Source organism: Agelaius phoeniceus, chromosome 26 (genome assembly GCF_051311805.1).
Source record: "Agelaius phoeniceus isolate bAgePho1 chromosome 26, bAgePho1.hap1, whole genome shotgun sequence".
Classification (NCBI taxonomy): Eukaryota; Metazoa; Chordata; class Aves; order Passeriformes; family Icteridae; genus Agelaius; species Agelaius phoeniceus.
Window position 1 is genome coordinate 988,823 of NC_135290.1, and position 26,251 is coordinate 1,015,073.

General features: G+C 54.6%; 1 protein-coding gene across 4 annotated transcripts; it reads right to left on the reverse strand.

Annotated features, from left to right (window-relative positions):
• Positions 1-1,186: 1,186 nt before the first annotated feature.
• On the reverse strand, positions 1,187-25,061 carry SPOP (speckle type BTB/POZ protein). Of its 4 annotated transcripts, none has more exons than XR_013185268.1 (11): positions 24,760-25,057; positions 18,700-18,831; positions 17,369-17,490; positions 16,043-16,194; positions 15,809-15,936; positions 12,443-12,620; positions 11,140-11,195; positions 10,379-10,501; positions 7,334-7,476; positions 3,996-4,078; positions 1,187-1,693 (listed from the first exon to the last, which is right to left on the reverse strand). XR_013185268.1 is itself a non-coding variant. In XM_077190800.1 (10 exons), exons 2-10 carry the CDS (start codon positions 18,775-18,777, stop codon positions 5,223-5,225), a joined length of 1,125 nt encoding a protein of 374 aa, XP_077046915.1. In that variant the 5' UTR covers positions 18,778-18,831; positions 24,760-25,055; the 3' UTR covers positions 4,263-5,222. The 4 variants fall into 4 exon arrangements, 2 of the variants coding, with proteins under 2 accessions (XP_077046915.1, XP_077046916.1); XR_013185269.1 differs by having other exon boundaries at positions 1,187-1,696; XM_077190800.1 differs by lacking the exons at positions 1,187-1,693; positions 3,996-4,078 and adding an exon at positions 4,263-5,367 and having other exon boundaries at positions 24,760-25,055.
• Between the last annotated feature and the right edge of the window lie 1,190 nt (positions 25,062-26,251).

The following is a 26,251-nucleotide window of genomic DNA, read 5'->3' on the forward strand; positions in this document are numbered from 1 at the left end:
CGGGGATGGAGCAGCCCCCACCCCATTCCAGGGGGGCTCCCGGCTTTGGGAGCTGCTGCTCCCACTTTCCATGGAATTGTGGCGGCTCTGGAAACCCGGGAATGCCTCAGAGGATGAGGCAGGGAGGAGGGAGGGCTCCCACATTCCCAGGCTTTTCCAGTGTCTCTGTTCCAAACTGCATCCAACGTGGCCAATTCCATCCAGGGCATTCCCCACGGGAGAGGAAAAATCCCAGTGACAGCCCAGAGCCAGGGGGAATCCTGAGCTCCAGGCTCTGGAATGTCGTGTCCTGTTCGGGAAAACACAATTCCAATGGCAAATCCAGGGAAGAGATGGCGCTGAGGGAGATTCCTGATGGATTCTGTGCAGGGAATGCTGGATAACAAGGGGTGGGGCAGTGCTGGAGCACCCCGGGGTCCTGCTGTGCCTGGGCAGCACTTTGGCATCTCCTGGTGTTTTTCCAAACCTTTGGAATTGCAGCCTGGATTTAACTCTGCTCCCTCTCCTCGCCACAGGATCCGACACATCCCCCTGGATGCTGAAATCCAGCCTGGAATATTCCCATTCCCATTCCATTCCCATTCCCATTCCCACTCCATTCCTATTCCAATTCCCCTCTTATTCCCATTCCCATTCCATTCCATTCCCATTCCAATTCCATTCCCATTCTATTCCCATTCCATTCCCATTATATTCCTATTCCTTTCCCCTTCTCATTCCTTTCTCATTCCATTCCCATTCCCATTCTATTCCCATTCCTTTCCCCTTCCTGTTCCTTTCCCATTCCATTCCCATTCCCCTTTTATTCCCATTCCCTTCCCATTCCCATTCCCCTTCCCCTTTTATTCCCATTCCATTCCCATTCCCATTCCCATTCCCATTCCCATTCCTTTCCCATTCCCATTCCCCTTTTATTCCCATTCCATTCCCTTCCCATTCCCATTCCCATTCCCATTCCCATTCCCATTCCCATTCCCACCTGCTCCCATCTCCAGTTGTTTTTTTTTTCCCTGGGAGGAACCAGAGCCATTCCTGGATTTTCCCTCCCCTTGGATTTTCCTGGGTTTTGGGATGCTCCAGCACTTTCCACGGACAGGGATTTGCTCATCCCAGCCCTGGGTCACAGCAAACCTTGGGATCTTTAATTAACGCCCTCCTTGGCTCGCCGGGCTCAGCCAGATGGAGCTTAATTTAATTAGGAGATTTTAATTACCCACAATAGCAGGATTTCCAAAGCACGGACAGGAGCGAGAGGTTTCGGGATCAGCCCCAATCCCTCCCCTTGGAGCTGCCCATGGGATGCAGGGAATGCTGGGCACAGCTTTCCCAAAAATGGCTGGATTTGATCAACATTCCAAGGAATTCTGGTCATACTCAAACAGATCCCTTGGGAAACTCCATCCATGCCCAAACTCCTCAGCAGGGGGAACGGCTGGGCCCCAGGGAGCTCTGGGAACAGCATCCAGTGATTTTTGTGCTTCAGGGATCAGAATTTGCCAAGGAATGCAAGCAACAATTCCAGAGGGGCCCCCAGGAGCTCATCCCTGCTCCCAGGGCTGGGGCTGCCCCAGTTCTCCCAGTTTGGGCAGGTGATCCCCCACCAGCTGCATGAAATCCATGAAATCCATGAAATCCATGAAATCCATGAAATCCTTTCCTGCTGCTCCTGGGGAATCAGGGATCCGGGGAGCTGCTGCTGGGAGCAGGAGGATAATAATAAATAAATCAAATTAAAATAATGAAATCAATAAAAATAAAATACATCAAGATGGCATAACAATTAATAAAAATTAATTAAATTATAATAATTATAGTGATATCGTTATTATTATTATTATTATTATTATTATTATTATTATTATTATTATTATTATTATTATTATTATTATTATTTCCAAGAGGAGCCCTCAGTGCCATCCTCCCCTTCCCAGGATCCCTCCTCATTCCATGCCACAATTCCCCTCTTCTCCCCAGCCCTTCCCAATTCACTCCCTCAATTAACAAAGCTCCTCCAGGGATTTGAATAATTCAGTCCCAGGGATGGAATCCGATGGAAGGAGCAGCAAAAATCCCAATTCCACTGGAGCCAAACCCGGGCTGGATTTCCCTGCCCACGCTTTGCCCAGGAAACTTCAAAAAGCCAAATCCTACGGAGCTGCTCCTGCTTTATTTATCCAGTTTATTTTCCAAAAGCCTCCCAGGCCATTTATTTCCCCAATTATTTCATGTGCTGCTCTTTTATTTTTCCCTGTTTTTTTCCCCAGTTTCTTTTTCCTGCCCCACTCAAGGGAGTCTCTCCCCCTTTTTGTGCATCCACAGCACCCCAAGCTTTAAATGAAATTAAATTTAAATTAGATTTATATTTATATTTCAATTAAATTTAAATCAAACACACCCAAGAATCTGGGATTGCCAAATTTCCTGCAGCCTGAGCCTGGAACTGCAGCCAAAGAGCAAAGTGGGCAGCAGGTCAGGAAAGAACAAATAAACCCAACCAAACCCTCTCTAATTAAATGTCTTCATATTAAATTAACTCCAAAAAAAAATCATTGGGAACAAGGGAGGGGGATTTGGGACACCAGGATGGAGATGAAGGAAAGCGGAGGGAGAATTTCAGAGCATAAATCCCAGGAAGTGGGGAAAGCTTCAGAAATGGATTCCAAAAAATAATGAAATGAAATCAAAATTTGCTCAATTCCCTTTCCTGGGAGAGCTCGAACAGCCAGGAAAATCCTGCAGAAAACACCTGGGACAAAGAGGGACAAATCCAGGGACAAATCCAGGGACAAATCCGGGGACAAATCCAGGGACAAATCCAGGGACAGGGAAAAGTGTCCAGGTTTGGATGCTCCAAGGGGCTGGGAGCAGGGACAGGGCAGGGATCCAGGGATCCATTCCAGGGGGATTCAGGGATTCAGGGATCCATTCCAGGGATCCAGGGATCCATTCCAGGGGTTCAGGGATCCAGGGATCCATTCCAGGGATCCAGGGATTCAGGGATGCATTCCTGAGGGATCCAGGGATCCATTCCAGGAGTTCAGGGATTCAGGGATGCATTTCTGAGGTTCAGGGATTCAGGGAGCCATTCCTGAGGGATTCAGGGATCCAGGGATCCATTCCAGGGATCCTGGGAGCTGTTCCTGGGGGATTCAGGGATTCAGAGATCCATTCCAGGAGTTCAGGGATTCAGGGATCCATTCCAGAGGTTCAGGGATTCAGGGATGCATTCCTGAGGGATCCAGGGATCCATTCCAGGAGTTCAGGGATTCAGGGATGCATTCCTGAGGTTCAGGGATCCTGGGAGCTGTTCCTGGGGGATTCAGGGATCCAGAGATCCATTCCAGGGGTTCAGGGATTCAGGGATGCATTCCTGAGGGATTCAGGGATCCAGGGATCCATTCCAGGGGTATTCAGGATCCAGGGATGCATTCCAGGGATCCCTGGAGCTGTTCCTGGGATCTCCAGAGCTGCTCCAGGGATCCAGGGGAGAACAGGGGAAGGATTCACATCAAAGACGGCCCAGGGGGATGCGAGGTCCCCGTGTGATCCCTGAGCAAAGGGAAGAGCAGGAATTCAAAGCAGGAATTCAAAGCAGCAGCACGAGCTGCAGGCTCAGCGTGGCTCCTCTGGAAAGCTGGTGGGTAAAAATTCCCTGTGGAATTTGGAATTCCCAGCTCTGGAAACTGATTGTTAAATATTCCATATGGAATTCCCAGCTCTGGAATGCTGATTGTTAAATATTCCATATGGAATTCCCAGCTCTGGAATGCTGATTGTTAAATATTCCCTGGAGCCCCTGTGTTTGTGGAAAAAGGAGGGACAGGAACTCCTCTTCCTCCAGGGATGGGAAATCCGGGACAGGAGATCCCTGATCCATCATTCCCTGGGATCCATCATCCCCTGCTCAGATCCCTCTGGAACTGCTCCCAGGGGATTTGGGGCTCATCCCAACATTTCCTGAATCCCACCAGGATTGTCCTGCTCTCCCTCCTCACCTCCCAACAGGCGCAGGTGAAGGGAAGGAGCCAGGGCTGGAGTCCTGCAGGAATCATTAAAAACTCTGGAATTTTGGTCTCACCTGCAGGGAGAAAGAACAGATTTGTATTGAAATTCCCTGTGCAACATTCCTAAAAACCCTCCCTGGCTTCCAGGCAGCTCAGGGGCGCCAGCAGGACACGGCAGAGCGAGGAGAAGGAAGCTCCAAACCAGAACAGAATTCAAAAAAATAACAACGAAAAGAAAAGGCCAGAGATACCACAGGGTACAAAATAGGAATTATTTATATTTTCCAAAAGAAAAACAAAAAGAGTTCCCAGCTATTGAAACATCTCTGCTGTAAGAAGTGACTAAATAGAAAGGGACAGGGCTGGCCCCAGACAGCCAGACCAGGTACAAACAGTGTAAGAATCACGGAGCAACTCAGGGACGTCGCACGCAGCCGTCAGCAAGAGTGAAATTCATCCTGGGGGCGGTTTGGGGTTTGGTTTTTTTTTTTTTTTTTGTTAAAAAAAGAGGGAGGAAAAGGGGAAATAAAGCAGGGGAAACGCCCCAGAGCGTTTCCCGCAATGTTTAAAACAGAAACCGTCGGTGCCGCTCTCGGCTCGAGGGGTCTGCAGTCCTCTCCCAGCACAGCCTTCACCGCCCCTCGTGCTCCGAGCTGACATTTCATAGAAAAAGGGGCTTTTGAACCATTTTTTTTTTTTTCTGTTTGCAGTGGACACACAAGTGCTAAAACAGCAAATTCATCTCCTGGCCGAGGGCAGCGGGGCACGTCCAGCTCAGCTCGGCCGCCGGGACTTTGGGAACGTTTGCCATGAATCCTCCTGGAGGTTTCCTCCCCAAAAAACCTCGGTGCAACTTGTGCCTTCACTCTCCCGAGCGAGCAGAGTCCTCTGGCCCGGGCATCCCACACACACACAGAGCCCCGGGCCGGGGGTCCCGGGGGCACAGCCGCATCCTGGAGGGCCTCAGGCGGGTGCAAGGGAACACACAGACACAGGGAATCGCAGGAACAGCCCCAGAGCCCACCCTCCCCCCTTTTCCCAAAGTTTCTCGGTGCTGTTGGACAAAGTCTGGATGTCGCACGGAGCAGCCTCTTCCCCCCAGCAACAGAGTCCAAGCTCCGCGGGCCTCGCCGGCTCCCCGGTGGTCAAGGGCTGGGCAGCAGCGGCAGCAGCAGCTGGGGCCGCTTCCAGAAAAGCTCGGGATGAGGGCGCGCGGGTTTAGGATTGCTTCAGCCGCTTGCGGGGCGGGCCCAGGAACGGGCACTGCGCCGAGGCCAGCGAGCGATAGGCCTCGGCCACCAGGTGGGGGTGGGACACCACCATGGACTTCCAGCCCGACGTCTCCATCACGTCCGAGGCGTGGCTGCGAACAACGACACACACGGGGCGGGCTGAGCCACCGGGGCAACTGGGAATGGGAGTGGGGTAACAGGGAATGGGAGTGGGGCAGCTGGGAATGGGAGTGGGGCAACTGGGAATGGGACTGGGGTAACAGGGAATGGGGCAACTGGGAATGGGGCAACTGGGAATGGGACTGGGGTAACTGGGAATGGGGACTGGGGTAACTGGGAATGGGACTGGGGCAACTGGGAATGGGGTAACTGGGAATGGGGTAACTGGGAATGGGGCTGGGGTAACTGGGAATGGGGTAACTGGGAATGGGGTAACTGGGAATGGGGCAACTGGGAATGGGGTAACTGGGAATGGGGACTGGGGTAACTGGGAATGGGGTAACTGGGAATGGGACTGGGGCAACTGGGAATGGGGTAACTGGGAATGGGAGTGGGGCAACTGGGAATGGGGTAACTGGGAATGGGAATGGGGTAACAGGGAATGGGGACTGGGGCAACTGGGAATGGGGTAACTGGGAATGGGAATGGGGTAACTGGGAATGGGAGTGGGGCAACTGGGAATGGGGCTGGGGCAACTGGGAATGGGACTGGGGTAACTGGGAATGGGGACTGGGGTAACTGGGAGCAAACTGGGAATGGGACTGGGAATGGGGACTGGGGTAACTGGGAGTGGGGACTGGGGTAACTGGGAATGGGATAACCAGAAGCAGACCAGGATCAGGGACTGGAATAACAGGGAACAAACTGGAATTAGGGACCAGAATAATGGGGAACAAACTGGGATTAGAGACCAGGATAATGGGGAACAAACTGGAATTAGAGACCAGGATAACGGGAGCAAACTGGGATTAGGGACCAGGATAACTGGGAGCAAACTGGGATTAGAGACCAGGATAACAGGAGCAAACTGGGATTAGGGACCAGGATAACGGGAGCCGCCCTCCAGGCTCTTCCCAGAGCCCAGGGAACCCGGGCGTTTCCTCCTCCTGGGCTCTCTCAGGTGTCTGAGGGGTTTGGCCCCATTTCAGGCTGGGAGCTCAGGAGGAAAAGCTGCAGCAGGTTCCAGGTGGGATGGCAGAACACAGAGCTCACCCCAAGGCCAGCTCTGGGCACAGGAATGGTTTAAATCGATATAAAAAGCACTGGAAGAAGTGCACCGAGTGACAGAAATGTTCCATTTATTAAAGCTTGGCAGGGATTTTCCATCTGCTGCTGGATTGAGAGCTGGAATCAATCCCTCAGCATCAAATCATGGAATGCTTTGGGGTGGAAGGACCTTAAAGCTCTTCCAGCTCCATGGGCAGGGGTGGCTCCTGCTGTCCCAGGCTGCTCCCAGCCAGGACAATTCCAGGATCAGAACTCCCTGATCCTGCCCTGCCTGCACCTTCTGGTGACCCCAGCAAGCTCCAGAGCAGCTCCCAGGCTGTTCCCACTCTGGACAACCCCAGGGGACAGGACTGGCCTGGGTTTGGGGCAATTCCATGAGTGGAATGCTGGATAAACCATGGATCACAGGGAGGGAGCTCAAAAATGACAGAGCAGAACCTGCCCTGCATGGGCCAGGAACAGCTAAAAACAAACCCTGGAATCTTGGGGGTGGGAGGGAGCCCAGCCTTGGTTTGGAGTGAGCAGTGGGAGAAGAAAGGGAAGGGGGAAAGGGGAAGGGGGAAAGGGGAAGGGGGAAAGGGAAGGGGGAAAGGGAAGGGGGAAAGGGAAGGGGGAAAAGGGAAGGGGGAAAAGGGAAGGGGAAAGGGGAAGGGGGAAAAAGAAAGGGGCAAAAGGGAAGGGGGAAAAGGGAAGGGGGAAAAGGGGAGGGGAAAAGGGGAGGGGGAAAGGGGAAGGGGGGAAGGGGAAGGGGGAAAAGGGAAGGGAGAAAAGGGAAAGGGGAAAGGGGAAAAGGGAAGGGGGAAAAAGGGAAGGGGGAAAAAGGGAAGGGGGAAAAGGGAAGGGTTTGTCCATCCTGGAGCAATTACTCACTAATTAATGAAGTCCACGGCCTGGGTTTTGAGCTGGTCTGCGCTGTGCAGGTCAGCCAGGATCAGGATCTCAGCTGCATTCTCCACGGACAGGTTACTGCAGAGAGCATCCTCACACATCACCTTCAGCCTCTCCAGGGCATACTGGGGACAAAACCATGAAATTACACCCAAAATTACGCTCAGGTACTGCCCAGGAGCCCTCACACATCACCTTCAGCCTCTCCAGGGCATACTGGGATAAAACCATGGGATTACACCCAAAATTACCCTTGGGTACTGCCCAGGGACCCTCACAAATCACCTTCAGCCTCTCCAGGGCATACTGGGACAAAACCATGGAATTACACCCAAAATTACCCTCAGGTACTGCCCAGGAACCCTCACACATCACCTTCAGCCTCTCCAGGGCATACTGGGGACAAAACCATGGAAATACACCCAAAATTACCCTTGGGTACTGCCCAGGAACACTCACACATCACCTTCAGCCTCTCCAGGGCATACTGGGATAAAACCATGGAATTACACCCAAAATTACACTCAGGTATTGCCCAGGAACCATCACCTTCAGCCTCTCCAGGGCATATTGGGATAAAACCATGGAATTACACCCAAAATTACCCTTGGGTACTGCCCAGGGACCCTCACACATCACCTTCAGCCTCTCCAGGGCATACTGGGGACAAAACCATGGAATTACACCCAAAATTACACTCAGGTATTGCCCAGGAACCATCACACATCACCTTCAGCCTCTCCAGGGCATACTGGGGACAAAACCATGGAAATACACCCAAAATTACCCTTGGGTATTGCCCAGGAACCATCACCTTCAGCCTCTCCAGGGCATATTGGGGATAAAACCATGGAATTACAGCAGGGAACACCTCAGGGGGTGGGAACCCTCCAGCTGTGCTCCTCCACCTCAGGTTTCCACCCAGGAATGTTCTGTGCCCTGAGCTGGGATCCATTTGTGGGATCTTTGCCATGGGATCAGCCTCATCACTATAAAGTGATTTATTGATTAATTGATTTTAGGTTCTGGCTGAGATTTCCCCCCTGTCAAGATTGGATTTAAATGCAGAATTCCAGCTCTTGAACCCCATTTTCCCTCAAGCCTGGCTGATAACAGAGGCAGAGCACTCGGAGTTTTCTCTGGCAAATTGAGAGGGCAAATCAAATTTCTTTGCTAATCTGTCTCAATAAATAAAGCAGTTTATGGGGCCAGCCATGAGTTTGGATAATTGCCTGTCAGAGCCTCCAAATGTAACAAATAAAGCTGGGCACTCTCCTGCTGCAGATGGAACATTCTCCTCCATGTATCCACTTTTTAGTTTAATTTTTGCTACAAATAACTCATTTTTAATTACATTGTTGGCCCCGAGTGGCCACTGTGGGCTCTCAGCAGCAACATTTCCCCTTCCTCCTTTTTTTTAATTCCACCTCAACTCCCCCCAGCCTCCTGCACTGGGAGCTCCTGGAGTTGAATTTTGGTTGGTTTTGGGCTAATTACAGCTTTTTCCTAAGAGACAGCAGAGCTCTGAGGGAGCTGCTTCAGTCCCCGGGGTAAATATTGGATGCTTTATGTGTTTTCATGGAGGAGTTTTTTATTCCTGCTTTTAAGGCACACAATGAGCTGGAAAAGGGGAAAGCAAAGCTGTGTTAAAAGGCAGGAAAGTCAGAATTAAAGCTCTCCCTGCCCTAAGTGCTGCTCCTCCAGTCAATAGCTTGGAATATTGGATAAAAGTGGGGATGGTTGTGTGGAATCTCCTGGCTCTGATTCCCACCTCAATCCCAGCTGGAATGGGGCTTTTCCCCCTGATCCAGCCTGGGATGGAGCTCAGGGACACAAAAGGGGCACAAAGCACCCCCAGCCCAAAGCCCCCAGCCCAGGAGAATCCCAGGATTCCAGGAGCAGGGAAAATCCCAGGATTCAGGCTCCAGATTGGATCTTTCCCCAGCACTGAGTCACTTCTAAAGGAAAAAAAAAAAAAAAGAAGAAAAAGGGAATAGTTTGGGTTGTAAATGATGGATTTTTAGGGGTTAACAGAGCTCTCACTCCCATCTCTGGGGCTGCAAAGGGGAGGGGAAGAGCCCCAGGAATTCCAGCAGAACCCCAGGGAATTCCAGCAGAACCCCAGGGAAATCCAGCAGAACCCCAGGAATTCCAGAATTCCAGCAGAACCCCAGGAATTCCAGCAGAGCCCCAGGGAATTCCAGCAGAGCCCCAGGGAATTCCAGCAGAGCCCCAGGAATTCCAGCAGAACCCCAGGGAATTCCAGCAGAGTCCCAGGAATTCCAGCAGAGCCCCAGGGAATTCCAGCAGAGCCCCAGGAATTGCAGCAGAGCCCCAGGGAATTCCAGCAGAACCCCAGGAATTCCAGCAGAACCCCAGAAATTCCAGTAGAGCCCCAGGGAATTCCAGCAGAACCCCAGGAATTCCAGCAGAGCCCCAGGGAATTCCAGCAGAGCCCCAGGAATTGCAGCAGAGCCCCAGGGAATTCCAGCAGCTCCCAGGAGCAGCAGGGACTGGCAGTGCAGCAGGAAAACCAACAGCATTTCCCACTCCTGGATTTCCAGAGCCTCAGAGCTGACAGGAGGCAGGGCAGGAGGAGAACTGTTTGTCCAGACTCTGCTCTGCTCCGGGGATTTGGGAATAACCACATGGAAAAACATCCCTGGGTCTGCTCTGTAATTGTCTCCTCAGCCCAGCTCGGATCATGCTGAACAGGCTCTTCTGGGAGCTCCAAAAAAAATCCTTAAAAATGAGCAGTAGAGCAAAAATTCCTGATTGTTTAATGGGAAGATCTGCAGCAGAGTCCTCTGGAAGCTTCAAAAATGCTTAAAAATGAGCAGTGGGGACAGAAATCCCTGAAGGGGCTGTGCAGCTCCAGGTGTGCTCTCTGTCAATCTGCTGGTCCAGGGGTGGTTCCAGGTTTCCCTGGAAGCCTCAATTCCATGGGATTTGCCCATGCCAGGGCTCTGTGGAAAGGCAATCCCATGGCATTCCAGCCCCCCCAGCACCCAGAAATGCCCAGTTCACCTTGTCAGCAGCTGCCAGGAGATCATCAGCCATCTTGTCCAGGTTTGGGGCCTTCCCGGTGTAAATGAAACACATCATTTCCTTGAACACCTCGGGCTCCACGTCGTTGATCTCAACCCGGTTCTGCAAAGGGAAAAAGGAGATTTTTGGGGTCTGCCAAGGGGCTCCAGGGCTGCTCCTGCCCCAAAACCCTCCAGTGCCAGAGGGAAATCGCTTACAAGGAGTTGAACTTGAGAGAGAAGGGGAGAAAAGGGGGGAAAGGATGGGGGGAAAGGAGGGGGGGAAAAGGAGGGGGAAAAAAGGAGGGGGGAAAAAGGAAGGAGGGAAAAGGAGGGGGAAAAAGGAGGGGGGAAAAGGAGGGGGGGAAACAGGAGGGGGGGAAACAGGAGGGGGGGAAACAGGAGGGGGGGAAACAGGAGGGGGGGAAACAGGAGGGGGGGAAACAGGAGGGGGGGAAACAGGAGGGGGGAAAAAGGAAATATGTGGATGGAGTAAGAACAACTCCAAGCTGTATCCCACATTCTCCACTTCTCCCTGTCCCCCCCAGCCTCCTTCCCAAGGGAACAAAGGGACAGCTGATCCCAGACCCCTCTTTCCCTGCTCCCTTCAGGAGCAGAGGTGTTCCTGTGTGAGAGGAGCAGCTGCAGGTGCCAGAGGGGGATCCCAGCAGGGAACATCTGAGCAGGACCTTTCCCTGCTGGGTGTCCCATCCTCCCCTGAGCAGGACCTTTCCCTGCTGGGTGCTCCTGCCCTGCTCTCACCTTTTTGCTCTCCTCCATCTCGTGCTCGAACATGGCGCTGAACACCGGGGATCGCGCTGTGGGGGCAATGGGGCACTCTGGGAATGCTGCATCCCCTGGGAAGGGCTGGCTGCCCCTGCAGCACCTCCCCAGCCCTTCCCACCAGGCACTGCCTGGGGCAATGGCATTCCCAGAGCAGCTGTGCCTGCCCCTGCATCCCTGCAAGTGGCCCAGGCCAGGCTGGACGGGGCTGGGAGCACCCTGGGATTGTGGAAGGTGTCCCTGCCATGGATGAGCTCTGAGCTCCCTCCATCCCAAACCATTCCCTCCCATTCCCTCCATTCCCTCACATTCCCTCCATCCCAAACCACTACCTCCATCCCAAATCAATCCCTCCATCCCAAATCAATCCCTCCATCCCAAAGCATTCCCTCCCATTCCCTCCATACCCCCAATCCCTCCATCCTAAACCATACCCTCCCACTCTCCCCCGTTCCCTCCATCTCAAACCATTTCTTCACATTGCCTCCATCCCAAACCATTCCCTCCATCCCAAACCATTCCCCCTATTCCCTCCATCTCAAACCATTTCTTCACATTCCCTCTATCCCAAACCATTCCCTCTATCCCAAACCATTCCCTCCCTCCCAAACCACTCCCTCCCTCCCAAACCACTCCTCCCATTCCCTCCATCCCAAACCATCCCCTCCATCCCAAACCACTCCCTGCATTCCCTCCATCCCAAACCATTCCCCCCATTCCCTTCATCCCAAACCGCTCCTCCCATTCCCTCCATCCCAAACCACTCCCCCCCATCCCAAACCACTCCTCCCATTCCCTCCATCCCAAACTATTCCCCCCATTCCCTCCATCTCAAACCATTTCTTCACATTCCCTCTATCCCAAACCATTCCCCCCATCCCAAACCACTCCCCCATCCCAAACCATTCCCTCCATCCCAAACCATTCCCTCCATCCCAAACCATCCCCTCCATCCCAAACCACTCCCCCCCATCCCAAACCACTCCCTGCATTCCCTCCATCCCAAACCACTCCTCCCATTCCCTCCATCCCAAACCATTCCCTCCATCCCAAACCATTCCCTCCATCCCAAACCATCCCCTCCATCCCAAACCACTCCCCCCCATCCCAAACCACTCCCTGCATTCCCTCCATCCCAAACCACTCCTCCCATTCCCTCCATCCCAAACCATTCCCCCCATTCCCTTCATCCCAAACCGCTCCTCCCATTCCCCCCATCCCAAACCACTCCCTCCATCCCAAACCACTCCCCCATCCCCTCCATTCCCCCGGGCAGTCCCACCTGCCAGGATGGCTTTGTGGCCCTTGAACTCCTGGCCGGCCACGCAGAGGCAGCAGTCGGTGAAGCGCGAGTTCTCCCAGAGCCCGCCCAGCTCGTCGGCCAGGCGGCACTCGGGCACCTTGACCATGTTCATGGTGTTCTGGCCCGAGATGTTCACCGAGTCCTGCACCACGCTCACCTGGGGACAGGGACACTGCACTGCCCCGGCCCTGCGGAGCCTCTGCTCCCGGGGCACACCCACAGCCCTCACTTTGCACCGGGGATTGAAAACTGCCCACTCCTAAAGGATCCTGTGCAGAGATCCCTGCACCGGGGTGTCCACCCCAAATCCCAAACCCCACAAGCAGCTCTCCCTCCCAGCCCCACACTGAAGCACCTCCATGCAATCCATGAGAAGGTTTCTGAAGGAAGTGGAACCGGATTTTTGCTCTTTCCTGATTTTTTCCAGACACCACACCTGACCCAGTTTCTCCTTCCATCCTCGTGAAACTCCCCAATCAATAATGCAAGAGCCACCACTCCAGGGGAGATGAGGGACACACAGAGCTCCCAGAGCCCAGCACGGACCCCACAGGGCAGGGACTGACCCCTCAGTGCCCTCCTGCTTCTCCTCCCAGGAGAGTTTAAATATTCCACAGCACAGCTAAACCCCACTCCAGACTGAGCCAAACAAGCCCCAGGTTCTGTCAGACAGTGAGGGAGATGTGGAGGAGGCAATTCCCAATCCCTGCTCCAAGGTGAGGAATCTCCTCCAGAAGGGCCCCATTGGGAGCCTGTGCAGCACCAGCCCCGTGGTTAAAGCCAGGTAAATCACAGCTGCAGCAGAGGCCAATTAACAAAGCTCTGATTAATTGTGCCCTGCTGCAATCAGGAGTGATGGAGGGGAAGCAGAGGGGAGGCCATTCCCTGGATTTGCTGTCCAGCCCAAGGTAAATTCCAGTTCTGTTCAGGACCAGTGGCAAAGGGAGAGCAAGGACAGCCAGGGAAGCTGGAAGTGAAGGAAAAAGGAAAGGGAAAAGGAAAAAGGAAAGGGAAAAAGGAAAGGGACAAGGAAAGGGACAAGGAAAGGGACAAGGAAAGGGACAAGGAAAGGAAAAAGGAAAGGAAAAAGGAAAGGAAAAAGGAAAGGAAAAAGGAAAGGAAAAAGGAAAGGAAAAAGGATCCTAGCCTTGGATGCCAAACTAGATGAGGATTTGTTTCTGCCATGCCAGGCTCTCCTTTCTCCTCCCATTTTGTGCTCAAGGAAGGGCTCCCTCCATCCCTAGGAATTTCTGCTGCTGATCAAACATCCTTGAGGTGTTTGTTCATTTAAACATGTGCATGATTATGATGGCCAAAAGCTGAAAAAAAAAACCACCCCAAAAACAACCCAAAACCCTCCCAAAAATCCCAGCTGTCAAAGGACTTTGAAGCCCTTCTTTTATTCCTGAAAACACAGCAAAAGAAAAGACTCCTAGAAAAAAAAAAGTGCAGGAGATGCAAGGAGAGAACAACTTGTTCTGCTCTCTTCTGGTGAAAAAAAAACCAGCTCCAGGAGGGGGTTTGCAGTTAAAAAGACAATGGGAGTGAGGCAGAAGAAGCTCTGAAGACACTAAATTAGAGTTTCTATTTGCTCATTAAGGTTTTTCAACTTAAATCTCTGGGTTTGGAAATAACTGGCTGCATCTTCGCCTGGAATAGCACAAGTGAAATAATAATGATGTTGTAGAAAAACACAAACACAATGACCAGAAAATGGTGATTACTGCAAAATCCCCTTTTTCTCACATTTTTCTCCTTGCTGGCTGTGCAGACACATTGAAGGAAATAAAGAGAAGCTCTCTTTTATTGAGCAGGGCAGTTCCCAGTGCAGATCCAGGCTGTGATTATCCCAAGCAAGCCCCAAATCAAGGAGCACAAACAGAGGGATGGGAACACCAAAGCACCAGGAAATGATCCTCAAACCTGCCCAATTCCCACCATCATTCCAGGGAAAAGCCAAAAGGCAGAGGGATGAACCAGGAGGGGAAAAAGGCACAGCCAGAGCAGAGAATGCCAGGGACAGAACAGGCAGCAGTGATCCTGACCTGGGAGAGGAGATGAGGCCAGCCCTGCCTGGGCTGGGGAGCTCTGTGGGGCTGGGGGAGCTGTGTGGGGCTGGGGGAGCTGTGTGGGGCTGGAGCAGAGCTGGGGGAGCTGTGTGGGGCTCAGGAGCTGTGTGGGGCTGGAGCAGGGCTGAGGAGCTGTGTGGGGCTGGAGCAGGGCTGGGGGAGCTGTGTGGGGCTGGAGGAGCTGTGTGGGGCTGGAGCAGGGCTCAGGAGCTGTGTGGGGCTGGAGCAGGGCTGGGGGAGCTGTGTGGGGCTGGAGCAGGGCTCAGGAGCTGTGTGGGGCTGGGGGAGCTGTGTGGGGCTGGAGCAGAGCTGGGGGAGCTGTGTGGGGCTGAGGAGCTGTGTGGGGCTGGAGCAGGGCTGAGGAGCTGTGTGGGGCTGGAGCAGGGCTGAGGGAGCTGTGTGGGGCTGAGGAGCTGTGTGGGGCTGGAGCAGGGCTGAGGAGCTGTGTGGGGCCCAGGAGCTGTGTGGGGCTGGAGCAGGGCTCAGGAGCTGTGTGGGGCTGAGGGAGATGTGTGGGGCTGGGGCAGGGCTCAGGAGCTGTGTGGGGCTGGAGCAGGGCTCAGGAGCTCTGGGGGAGCTGTGTGGGGCTGGGGCAGGGCTGAGGGAGCTGTGTGGGGCTCAGGAGCTGTGTGGGGCTCAGGAGCTGTGTGGGGCTGGAGCAGGGCTCAGGAGCTGTGTGGGGCTCAGGAGCTGTGTGGGGCTGGAGCAGGGCTCAGGAGCTGTGTGGGGCTGGGGCAGGGCTGAGGGAGCTGTGTGGGGCTGGAGCAGGGCTCAGGAGCTGTGTGGGGCTCAGGAGCTGTGTGGGGCTGGAGCAGGGCTGGGGGAGCTGTGTGGGGCTGGAGCAGGGCTCAGGAGCTCTGGGGGAGCTGTGTGGGGCTGGAGCAGGGCTGAGGGAGCTGTGTGGGGCTGGAGCAGGGCTGAGGGAGCTGTGTGGGGCTCAGGAGCTGTGTGGGGCTGGAGCAGGGCCCAGGAGCTGTGTGGGGCTCAGGAGCTGTGTGGGGCTGGAGCAGGGCTCAGGAGCTCTGGGGGAGCTGTGTGGGGCTGGAGCAGGGCTCAGGAGCTGTGTGGGGCTGGAGCAGGGCTCAGGAGCTGTGTGGGGCTGGGGGAGCTGTGTGGGGCTGGAGCAGGGCTCAGGAGCTGTGTGGGGCTGGGGGAGCTGTGTGGGGCTCAGGAGCTGTGTGGGGCTGGAGCAGGGCTCAGGAGCTGTGTGGGGCTGGAGCAGGGCTCAGGAGCTGTGTGGGGCTCAGGAGCTGTGTGGGGCTGGAGCAGGGCTCACCTCACAGAACAGGGTCAGTTTGTCATCTGGCAGGAGCCCGTTGGCCTCGTCCAGCAGGAAATCTCTCCTGATGAACTTCTTGAAGCCCCAGTCCTTGCCTTGCACGAAGCGATAGGCGCGCTGGCTCTCTGTGGATAGGCCTGGCTTAACCTGGGCCAGGGGCACAGCAAAGCCCAAAGCCTGGCCCAGCTCAGCCCAGGAGGGGTCTCACTCACCCAGAGGGGTCCCACTCACCCATGGCCTTGGTCTCCTCTCCCTTGGCATTGAGGATGGAGAATTTGAACTTGGCCCTGACCTCGCTCTTGGGGCAGCTCACCAGCAGCAGGTACAGGGACAGGTAATCCTTGCTCTCCTCATCCAGACCCTTGGGGTTCACACGTAAACACCTGCAAAAGGGGGGTTGGGAATGGCAGCAGGTCAGGGATGCCTCCAAAGGAAGGGCACTGTGGGATTTGCACATTTGCACAGCAAACAAGGGGAACACGGGGGCTGAAAGGAGCAGAGCTGGGGTACAGCTGAGAAAAACACCCAGGAATTATGGGCAGCCCACCAAATCCCTAAGGAAAAGAGCAGGGAGAAGGGCTGGAATCACTGAGAAGCCCCCTGGGTACCAATCCTCACAAAAGGAAAGTGAAATAAATAAAATGGAGGCAACGGGCTTGAGGAAGTGCAACAAATACAGAGAAATGGTTGATAAAATGCCACAGGAGGCAACTGCAAGGAACAAGGGATTTCTGGAAGGCTGGTGGTTCTTCAACAAAAAAACTACCAGGGTTAAAAGGAAAAACTCCTCCTGTGTGAAGAAAAGGCAGGAAGAGGCTCTTCCATGACCTGAAACATGACACAGAATCCACCAAGAACAAAAAGCAGAGAGATAATGAACAGCTCCCACACACAGGGACCAAATCCACAGATCCAGATGTTCCAGGGAGGGCTGAGAGCAGAGGGGACAAAGGTGACAGGAACAAAGGCAGGCCAAGGCAAGCACAGCTCTGCCACCCGAAGGAGGGAACTCACACTGTATCCCATGGATACAATTCATCCAGTGGGACTGAAAAGGGAAATTGTGAACCACTCCACAGCAGGATAAAACCAGGAATCAGAGCCCATGGATGCACCAGGACACGGCTCAGAGCAGACACAGGCTCTGAGCAAAGTCCACTCTGAGTTACTGGAAATGATTGAGGCCTCAGGGAAGATAAGGAAGGTTTAGAGGAAAGGGAAAGGCTCCAAATGAGGTCACCCTGAAGAGGCAGCAGCAATGAGAGGACATTGGCCTCATCCCTGTCTCCTCCATGGCCACAAAAAGCTGCCACTCACAGAAAGGGAATTCACAGCAGGAGAAATTCACTTTGGAACCCCATGGAGTATGAGGGGCTGGAACTGGGAGGGTGATTTGGGCTGTGCAGCCTTACCACAGAAATCTGTCTTGAGGGTAAATATTGGTTTGTGTGCAAACACTGCTGAGCCATCGGGGCTCTCATGCTCAGGATTATGATGCTCCCATGGACTCCCCAAAGCCCAGCCCAGCTGGGATGAACCCCTCTCCCTGGGCCTCACCACTTGAGTTTGTCGTTGGCTCCAGAGGAAAAGGTCGAGCTCTTGATGACCTCCCCCATCTCCTCCCGGCAGAAGCTGAAGTTGTTGATGGTCCACATGTAGGAGAACTTCACCACCTTGATCTGGATGGAGACAACAGGAGCTTTGGGTCAGCCCTGCCCACCCCACAGGGACCAGGTGCAGCCCCCCAGCTCTGGGTGGGGGACCTGGAATTGCAGGAATGGCTCCAGGGGCTCCTGCAGGGCACGGGGAGCATCGGCTGCTCCTGTGTGACAGCTGCAGTGTGGGGCTGGTGGAACAGCTGTGTAACTGCTGTGTAACTGCTGTGGAGCTGCTGTGGAGCTGCTGTGGAGCTGCTGTGCAACTGCTGGGACTGCTCTGTGTGGAACTGCAGTGTGTGATTGCTGAGTATAACTGCTGTGTGTGGTTGTTGTGTGTAACTAGTGTGCAACTCCCTTGTGTAAATGCCCTGTGTGTAACTGCAGTGTGTAACTCCCTGTGTGTAAATGCAGTGTGTAACTCTGTGTATAACTCCCTGTGTGTAACTGCAGTGTGTATAACTCCCTGTGTGTAAATGCAGTGTGTAACTCTGTGTGTAACTCCCTGTGTGTAACTGCAGTGTGTGTAACTCCCTGTGTATACCTGCAGTGTGCAACTCTGTGTATAACTCCCTGTGTGTAAATGCAGTGTGTGTAACTCCCTGTGTGTAAATGCAGTGTGTAACTCTGTGTGTAACTCCCTGTGTGTAAATGCAGTGTGTAACTCTGTGTGTAACTCCCTGTGTGTAACTGCAGTGTGTAACTCCGTGTGTGTAACTGCAGTGTGTGTAACTGCAGTGTGGAAATACCCTGTGTGTAACTCCCTGTGTGTAACTCCCTGTGTGTACCTGCACACCCAGCAGGCCCCACAGCCCCCCAGAGCCCAGGAACACAGGCATGCTGTGCCATGCTGTGCCGTGCCATGCTGTGCCATGCCATGCCGTGCCATGCCATGCCATGCCATGCCATGCCATGCCATGCCATGCCATGCCATGCCATGCCATGCCATGCCATGCCATGCCATGCCATGCCAGCTGACCTGTGTGTAACTGCAGTGTGTAACTCCCTGTGTGTAACTGCAGTGTGTAAATGCAGTGTGTGTAACTCCCTGTGTGTAACTCCCTGTGTTACCCAGCACACCCAGCAGGCCCCACAGCCCCCCAGAGCCCAGGAACACAGCCATGCTGTGCCATGCCGTGCTATGCCGTGCCGTGCCATGCCATGCCATGCCGTGCCATATCATGCCATGCCATGCCATGCCGTGCCATGCCATGCCCTTCCATGCCAGCTGACCTGTGTGTAGCACCAGCTCTCGGCCACGGGCCCGCTGGACATCTCTGCCGGAGGGGGGGGACTCGGCACCCTGGACATCGCCAGCTTGGAATCGGGCAGGGCACAGGCACGGGGAACGGAGCTCAGGGGCACCTGGGAGAGAGAGGAACACCAAAATCAGCGTGGGAATGGGGCTGGACTTCACCTGGGAGAGAGAGGAACACCAAAATCAGCGTGGGAATGGGGCTGGACTTCACCTGGGAGAGAGAGGAACACCAAAATCAGCGTGGGAATGGGGCTGGACTTCACCTGGGAGAGAGAGGAACACCAAAATCAGTGTGGGAATGGGGCTGGACTTCACCTGGAAGGGAAAGGAATCATAGAAATCAGCAGCCAGCATGGAAACGGAGCTCAGCTGCACCTGGGAGAGAGAGGATCCATAGGAATCTACATGGGAATGGGGCTGGACTTCACCTGGAGGGGAAAGGAACCACAGAAATCAGGAACAAGCATGGAAACAGAGCTCAGCTGCACTTGGGGGAGAGGAACCATAGAAATCAGCATGGGAATGGGGCTGGACTTCACCTGGGGGGGAAAGGAACCACAGAAATCAGGAACAAGCATGGAAATGGAGCTCAGCTGCACCTGGGGAAAGAGAGGAACACCAAAATCCGCATTGGAATGGGGCTGGACTTCACCTAGGGGGGAAAGGAACCACAGAAATCAGCAAGACTTCACCTGGGGGGGAAAGGAATCATAGAAATCAGGAACAAGCATGGAAACAGAGCTCAGCTGCACTTGGGGGAGAGGAACCATAGAAATCAGCATGGGAATGGGGCTGGACTTCACCTGGGGGGGAAAGGAACCATAGAAATCAGCAGCCAGCATGGAAATAGGGCTGAAATTCACCTGGTGGGGAGAGGAACCCCAGAAATCAGCGTGGGAATTGGAGCTCAGCTGCACTTGGGGGAGAGGAACCCCAGAAATCAGTGTGAGAATGGGAGCTGAACTGGGAGGGTCTCCCTGGGGGGAGAGAGGAACTAACAAAATCAGCAACCAGAATGGGAATGGGAGCTGAACTTCACCTGGGGGAAACAGAGAGAGGAGAGAGAGACAGAGATGAGCCACCAAAATCAGCAACCAGAATGGGAATGGGAGCTGAACTTCACCTGGGAGAAACAGAGAGGAGAGAGAGACAGAGATGAGCCACCAAAATCAGCAACCAGCACAGAAATGGGGGCTCAGCTGCACCTGGGGGCACAGAGAGGCTGCCCCCATCAGAACTGAGGACAAATCAAAGCAGCCCCAGGGGTTCAACCTCCCAGGACACAAATTCCTGTCTCCTCTCTAAACACCTTCACAAGGTGATGTTACACTGGAAGGCTCCATTGAAAGGTTTCCAGCAAACACAAAGCAGCCCAAAGGGCAGCCTGGAGGCCAGGATGGAGGGGTTTGGCACAGGGAAGAGCCTGGCTGAGCCTTCTGCTCATGGCTTTGTGTCCTGCAGCACCTCACACACAACAGGGCCAAGGATCCCTCCAGTAGGAGCAGCAGCCAGGGAAGGCAGGCAGGGATTTTGGGATTTTTGGGATTGGCCACCTGTCTGCACGCTGAGCTACAAGATGGTCAGGGATGGAAAGGCTTCAGCAGGAGGAAATGCAGGGAATGAATAAATCAACCATGAGAGCAGGCTGTGAAACTGGATTTTGTGGTTAAAATTGCAGTAAATTTCGGTGATTTAGTTTGTAACTAAACCTTTAGGCTCGTTGCCACACGAGGTATTCTGATCTCTGAAAATAAAAATTCTATTTAAGAAGAGTTAAAAGGATAGATAAAAAAAAAAAAAAGACATAAAATAACTTTGGAACCCCCTGAAACAGTGATTCCATGGCCCTCCACACACCCCTGGCCAGAAGGTGGGAATGAAACCTGCAGCCACAATGGAATTCTCCATTGGCTGGGTGTGCCTGCTCAGGACACCTCAGGTGTCACCAGGTGCCACCTCCCCAGAGGTGCTGGCACCTCTGCACTGGAGCTGGATGGAAAAGCAAGGCAGGCACAGAGCTCTGAGGGAAACATTTGGGAAATAATTCAGATCCCAGGGCTCAGGAGAGGCAGGGACACACGTCAGGCACAGGCAGAAATATCAAAACACAGGAAAGAAAACAGAAAACATTATTTTATGGCCCCCTGTGTACAGGGAGAGTTTGCTACTCCTTGGCTATAAATAACAAACTCCTGGCTCGGGACAGAGCTGGAATCACAGCTCAGAGCAGAGCAATTCTCAGCCCACTCCCAAGCACTTCCAGATGGAGACATTGGATCCCAGGGCAGAGCCAGAGCACCTGGGGAAGCACAGGAAATGTTCCCTTGTCACCCTGGCCTGCCAAAACCCCCTCCGGGCTCACAGCTCAGCTCTGCCTTCAGCAGGGAAATCCTGGGACCCCACCTGCCACAGGTGGGCACAGAAACCCAACCAACAATCCCAGAACCGACTCCAGAATCACCAGATTTTTGGCCCAAAATTCAGTCATTTTCTGCCTCTCAGGATAAACCAACTCCCTCCTGAGAAACACAGCAGAAATTCCTGGGAATTTCCACTTCCAGGCAGGTTTATCCACAGAAAGGGAACTCGGGGGAGGCTGGGAAGGAAGGAGATTTTTAATTGAGGGGTTCAAAAGCTGAGTGGCTGCTCCTGGGGCCAGCAAAGCATCAAAGAGTGCCTGGGAACAGCGCAGGGAGAGGGAGCAGGACGGGATCATGGAGCAGGAAAACAGGGACGAGGCAGGAAAAGCTCCTTTACTCCCTGCTCCCTTCAAAGGCTCGGGAAGGACAGCAGAAGGTTGGCTTTGGACCAGGAAAAAGGGGAAAAGGGCAGGGAATGGAAGGGCAGGGCTCTGCTGGGACACAGGGGGCTGTCACACCTGAAATCCCAGACAGGGATTTCACCTGGGGAAAAGTCTCTGCCTGACACCTCCCAAAATGTCCCTGAATGGCATCAAACTCAATGCTGATACCCTGAGCACTCCAGAGTACTTTCACCAGTGTTACTGACCTTACAAGAGCCCTGATCTCTAAAATGAGCCCATTTTCAGATTAACCTCTGCACTTGTGCTGTGTCTAATTCTGTCCCAGGTGTGCACAAGGCCGCTCTCTGCTGCTGGGAAATGATTTCTGTTATCACAGGTTGGATCAATTTTCAAAGCCCCAGCGTTGCTGTGCTCGATTCACAGCCCGAGTGTGACACCAGACCCAACCTTCAAATGCACAACTTTAACCTTGTGTTTGTGCCCAAAGCCATTTCCAAACCCTAAACCAGAACCTCCCATGAGCATCTGTAAGACAGGTGGAGAAAAGCTGAGCTGAGGTCTTAATGTGAAAATTTCAGCCCTATTTTCTCTAAAATCAGCAGATCCTCCTGGGTTTGGCATCCATGGCCAAACCAGCACCTTCCAGATGGGAATGTTTAATCCCTGCCATGATCCCGACTTTATGAACTCTACAGATGCCTAAAAATAAACTTTATAAATTCCACAGATGTCTAAAATTCCCTGGAGCTGCGAGGCCAGCGACACCTCGGATCACAGCAGTGCAAGCCCTGCCTGCAGCCAGAGAATTCCCTCCCAGGAATTCCCCAGAGTTCCCCCAGGCACTGGTCACAGCCGGTGCTTTGGTGCCTTTCCAGCCCTAAAAACGCGGAGGGAAAACCCCAAAACAACGCCAGTGCCCCCAGTTCCAGCTCATCCCTGCTCCTCCTCCTCCTCCTCAGCCATGCACAGCAGCACAGAGACTTCCAGAACCTCTTGTGGAACAGCACAAAAGCCACAGGGATCACCCACAGCTCCTGGCCCTGCACAGGACATCCCAAAATCCCATCCCAGGGCAGCCTTGGGAATGTGTCCATTCCTTGGGGAGCTGTTCCAGTGCCTCACCACCCTCTGGGGGAAGAGCTTTCCCCTAAAATCCACCCTAAATCCCTACAATCCACCCCAAATCCCTCCTGCCACAGCCCTCGGGTGCTGTCCCTGCTCAGCAGAGAGAAGAGCTCAACACTCAATTACCACTCAGATCCTTCCTCCCACAGCAAGCACTGCAGGGACATTCGAAAACACAAAAACAACAACAGAAAGAATCCAGTCTGTTTCCAGCTGAGCCTCTGAACTGCCAGCAGCTCCTCTGCCTCCTCGGGGGCACAAACACCTCCTGCCCCATCAGGTGTTTCTGGGCCTGGCCACACCTTTCCATCCCAGGGCTCACAGCTCCAAGCACAGACTCCCAGCAGCAGCTGCTGGGCTGAGGATGAAAGAGCAGCTCCCTCACTAAAAGGGTTTTGGCCGTCCCTGTTTGTTTATGTTGGGTTTTCTCCATTTCCCGACAGGTTTGTGCCGGGAGCAGCAAAGCCCAGCAGAGCGAGGCTGAGGAACCAGAGGGATCTGAGGGATCTTACATAACCCTGGAGCCGTGCAGCAGGGCTGGCTGGGGAGCAGGGATCCCACAGAATCCCCTGCGATTCCCAGCCTGGAGCTCCCCCAGCACAGCAGCAGCTCGGGGAGCAGCAGCACTCGCAGCTCCCTGCAGGGTCACCCTGGCATGGGATGGTCCCAGGTGGGCAGAGTGGGCAGCAAACCCCGCTGGGCACTGCCAGGAGCCAGGCTGGGACGTGCCAGGCACAACAATCCCAGCCAGGAGAGGCTCAGGGCACTCCCAGATTAACCCTGGTGCAAACTGGGCCAGGAGCTGCTCAGGTAACTGGTTTAACATTGAGCAGGGACATGGGCAGCACTGGTGCCTCCTCCACAGGAAACCAGCAGGAAACTGGAGAAATGATGGCACAAAAATCATGGGTTTTTTAAGCACTTCGGTGTGGGCTGGGCTGGCAGTGATGCCCTCACTTTAACCCCACTCCCTGACCTGTGTTTGTGCCCAAACCCCCGGGATTTTGGGGAGAAAAGGGGTGGTTTTATAACAGGAACTCCACTCCAGCGAATCAGGCTGTCACAAATGTGGCAGCAGTTTCCATTTGACGGGCACAGTTCTGTGCCACTGTCCCCTGCTGCTGGAGGGACAGGATCACAGCCTCCGGGCATTCTGCTGCTGGGCTGTCCTGAGCTCAACCCTACCCATAACAAAGTAACAAAAAAAGGAAAAAAAAACCAATCTGTTTTTTCTTCAGGTTGCAACAAAACGAGGGAGAAAATGACACCGAGTCGTTGTGGGCAGCTGGTTGGAAAATGTCACTGAAAGAGAAATCAGGCGGATGTTTTACTGAAATAATTCAGGGTTTAGAGTTCTGCTTTATAAAGCATAAATAAGTGTCATTCCTCAAACTCTCACAGGGCTTCACAACAAGCCACCACTTAGAACTCCAAAGGCAAAGTGGATAAAAGAGGTAATGAGGGAAAAGTGTTTCTTTTCCTTATGTCAGGACGATGCTGTAGAACCACAACACGAACACATTCAGCCATGCTGAGTTGGAGAGAGCTGACAGCCGATCTCATCACACCTGAGATCTTCCTGCCCCTCGAAGAACTCCTGTCAGACCCAGACAATCCCATCTCCCACTCCAGGCGCTCTGTTTTCCCTTTGCAGCACCAGGAATGCGGACGATGCTCGGCAGCAGCAGCGGCAGCGCTCCAGGATGGCCCCAGCTCCCCGGGAAGGGGAATTATTTCCCTTTCCACACTGCAGGATGATGCACCATTTCCTCCAAACAGCACCACAGGCCCGACACTCGCCCGGGGAGCAGAGCCGCGATCCCGGCTCGCATTCCCAGCGATCCCAGCTTGGCTCCTGCCTCGGGGACGGGCTCACACCGTGGCCAGGCCACAACCTGTCACCCCTGAGCGCTGATGCTGCTGCTCCTCATCGCAGCGCTCCCACTCCGGCCCGCTCCTCTCTTTCCCACTCGTGCTCCCTCAGCCGGCTCCAGGCTCCCCATGGCCCCTGTCCCCCAGCCTGGCGATCTCCAGGAATCCCCGCTCCAGGTTTTTCCCCAACTTTTCCCCGCCGCCCGCCCCCCTCGGTCCCTCAGGCCCTGCGCTCCCCCCCCCCCCCTTACAACTCCTTCCCCTCCGCTCTCACCTCGCGGCCCGAGGAGCGGCCCCGCCGGCGGTGCGGCGCTGCTGGGAGGCCGGAGGGAGGCGGGGAGCGGTGGCCGGGCAGGTGCGGTGTGTGGGGACGGCCCCGGACCCCGCAGCCCCCTCAGGAGACCACCAGCAGCTAGGGATCACTATTTGGCAGCATGTCCTCCCGGGCCGGTCTCCGCCGAGCGCGACCGGGGGATCACTATTGCGCAGGTGCCCGCAGCAGCTCAGCGCGCATGCGCGCGGTGCCGGGGCGGCGGGGGGGGCCGGGATATGGCGGTGCCCTGCGCTCCCCTCACGGCTGCGCACGCGCACTGCGGGACTGACGCCGCCGGCCACGCCCACCACCTTTTATAGCCGTGCACCCGTCGCGCGAGACCGCTCCCCCCGCCGCGAGCACGCGCGGCCGGGTCGGTTCTTGCGCATGCGCTGTGTCTGAGACCCCTCTTTGTGGCAGGTCCCGTCCCTCCTGCGCTTTCACGCTGAGATCACTTTGTGGCAGGCGTGTCCTGGCGGCTCTGCCCCTCTGGTCCCCTCTGATGAACGCTCGTCTGGCAGCGCCGCGCAGCGTGCGCCCTGTGCCTCGCTGGCCCCGCTGTTCCCGTTCGGCACCGGCTGCTGCTGTCGCAGTGCCGTTCCACCGCGGGGTCGGCGCGGGCGGCGCTCTCGCTGCCCACATGTCCGCCACACACGGCCCCCGCAGGCGGCACCGCCTTTCCGCTGTTCCTGGGGAGGTTTCTGGGCGTGCCATCGCCCTTTTCCTCACGGCTCCGTGAGGAGACACCTGCCTGAGGGAATGGCGGGAGCCATCTCCCCTCACGGCTCCGTGAGGAGACACCTGCCTGAGGGAATGGCGGGAGCCATCTCTCCTTCCCTCACGGCTTCGTGAGGAGACACCTGTCTGAGGGAATGGCGGATGCCATCTCCCCTCACGGCTCTGTGAGGGAACACCTGCCTCAGGGAATGGCGGCTGCCATCTCTCCTTCCCTCACGGCTCCATGAGGGGACACCTGTCTGAGGGGATGGCGGGTGCCATCTCCCCTCACGGCTCTGTGAGGGAACACCTGCCTCAGGGAATGGCGGCTGCCATCTCCCCTCACATCTCCATGAGGGGACACCTGCCTGAGGAAATGGTGGGAGCCGTTTCCCCTCATGGCTCTATTACAGTACACCTGCCTGAGGGAATGGCAGGAGCCATTCTCTCCTTCCCTCACGGCTCCATGAGGGGACACCTGGCCGAGGGAATGGCAGGAACCATCTCTCTCCTCACGGCTCCGTGAGGGTCTGTCTGCCCAAGGAAATGGCGGTTGCTGTTTCCCTTCACAGCTCTGTGAGGAAGTGTTACCAAAATCCTCCAAAAATATCATGAAAAATAAGACTCCACCCATTTTTCAGTGTTATCGAGTCAGGCCTTGCTTTCTTCTTGGCCCAGGCTGTGCGTGGCTGACAAAGTTGCTCCACACCCATGCTGATACAAAACTTTTTAACTT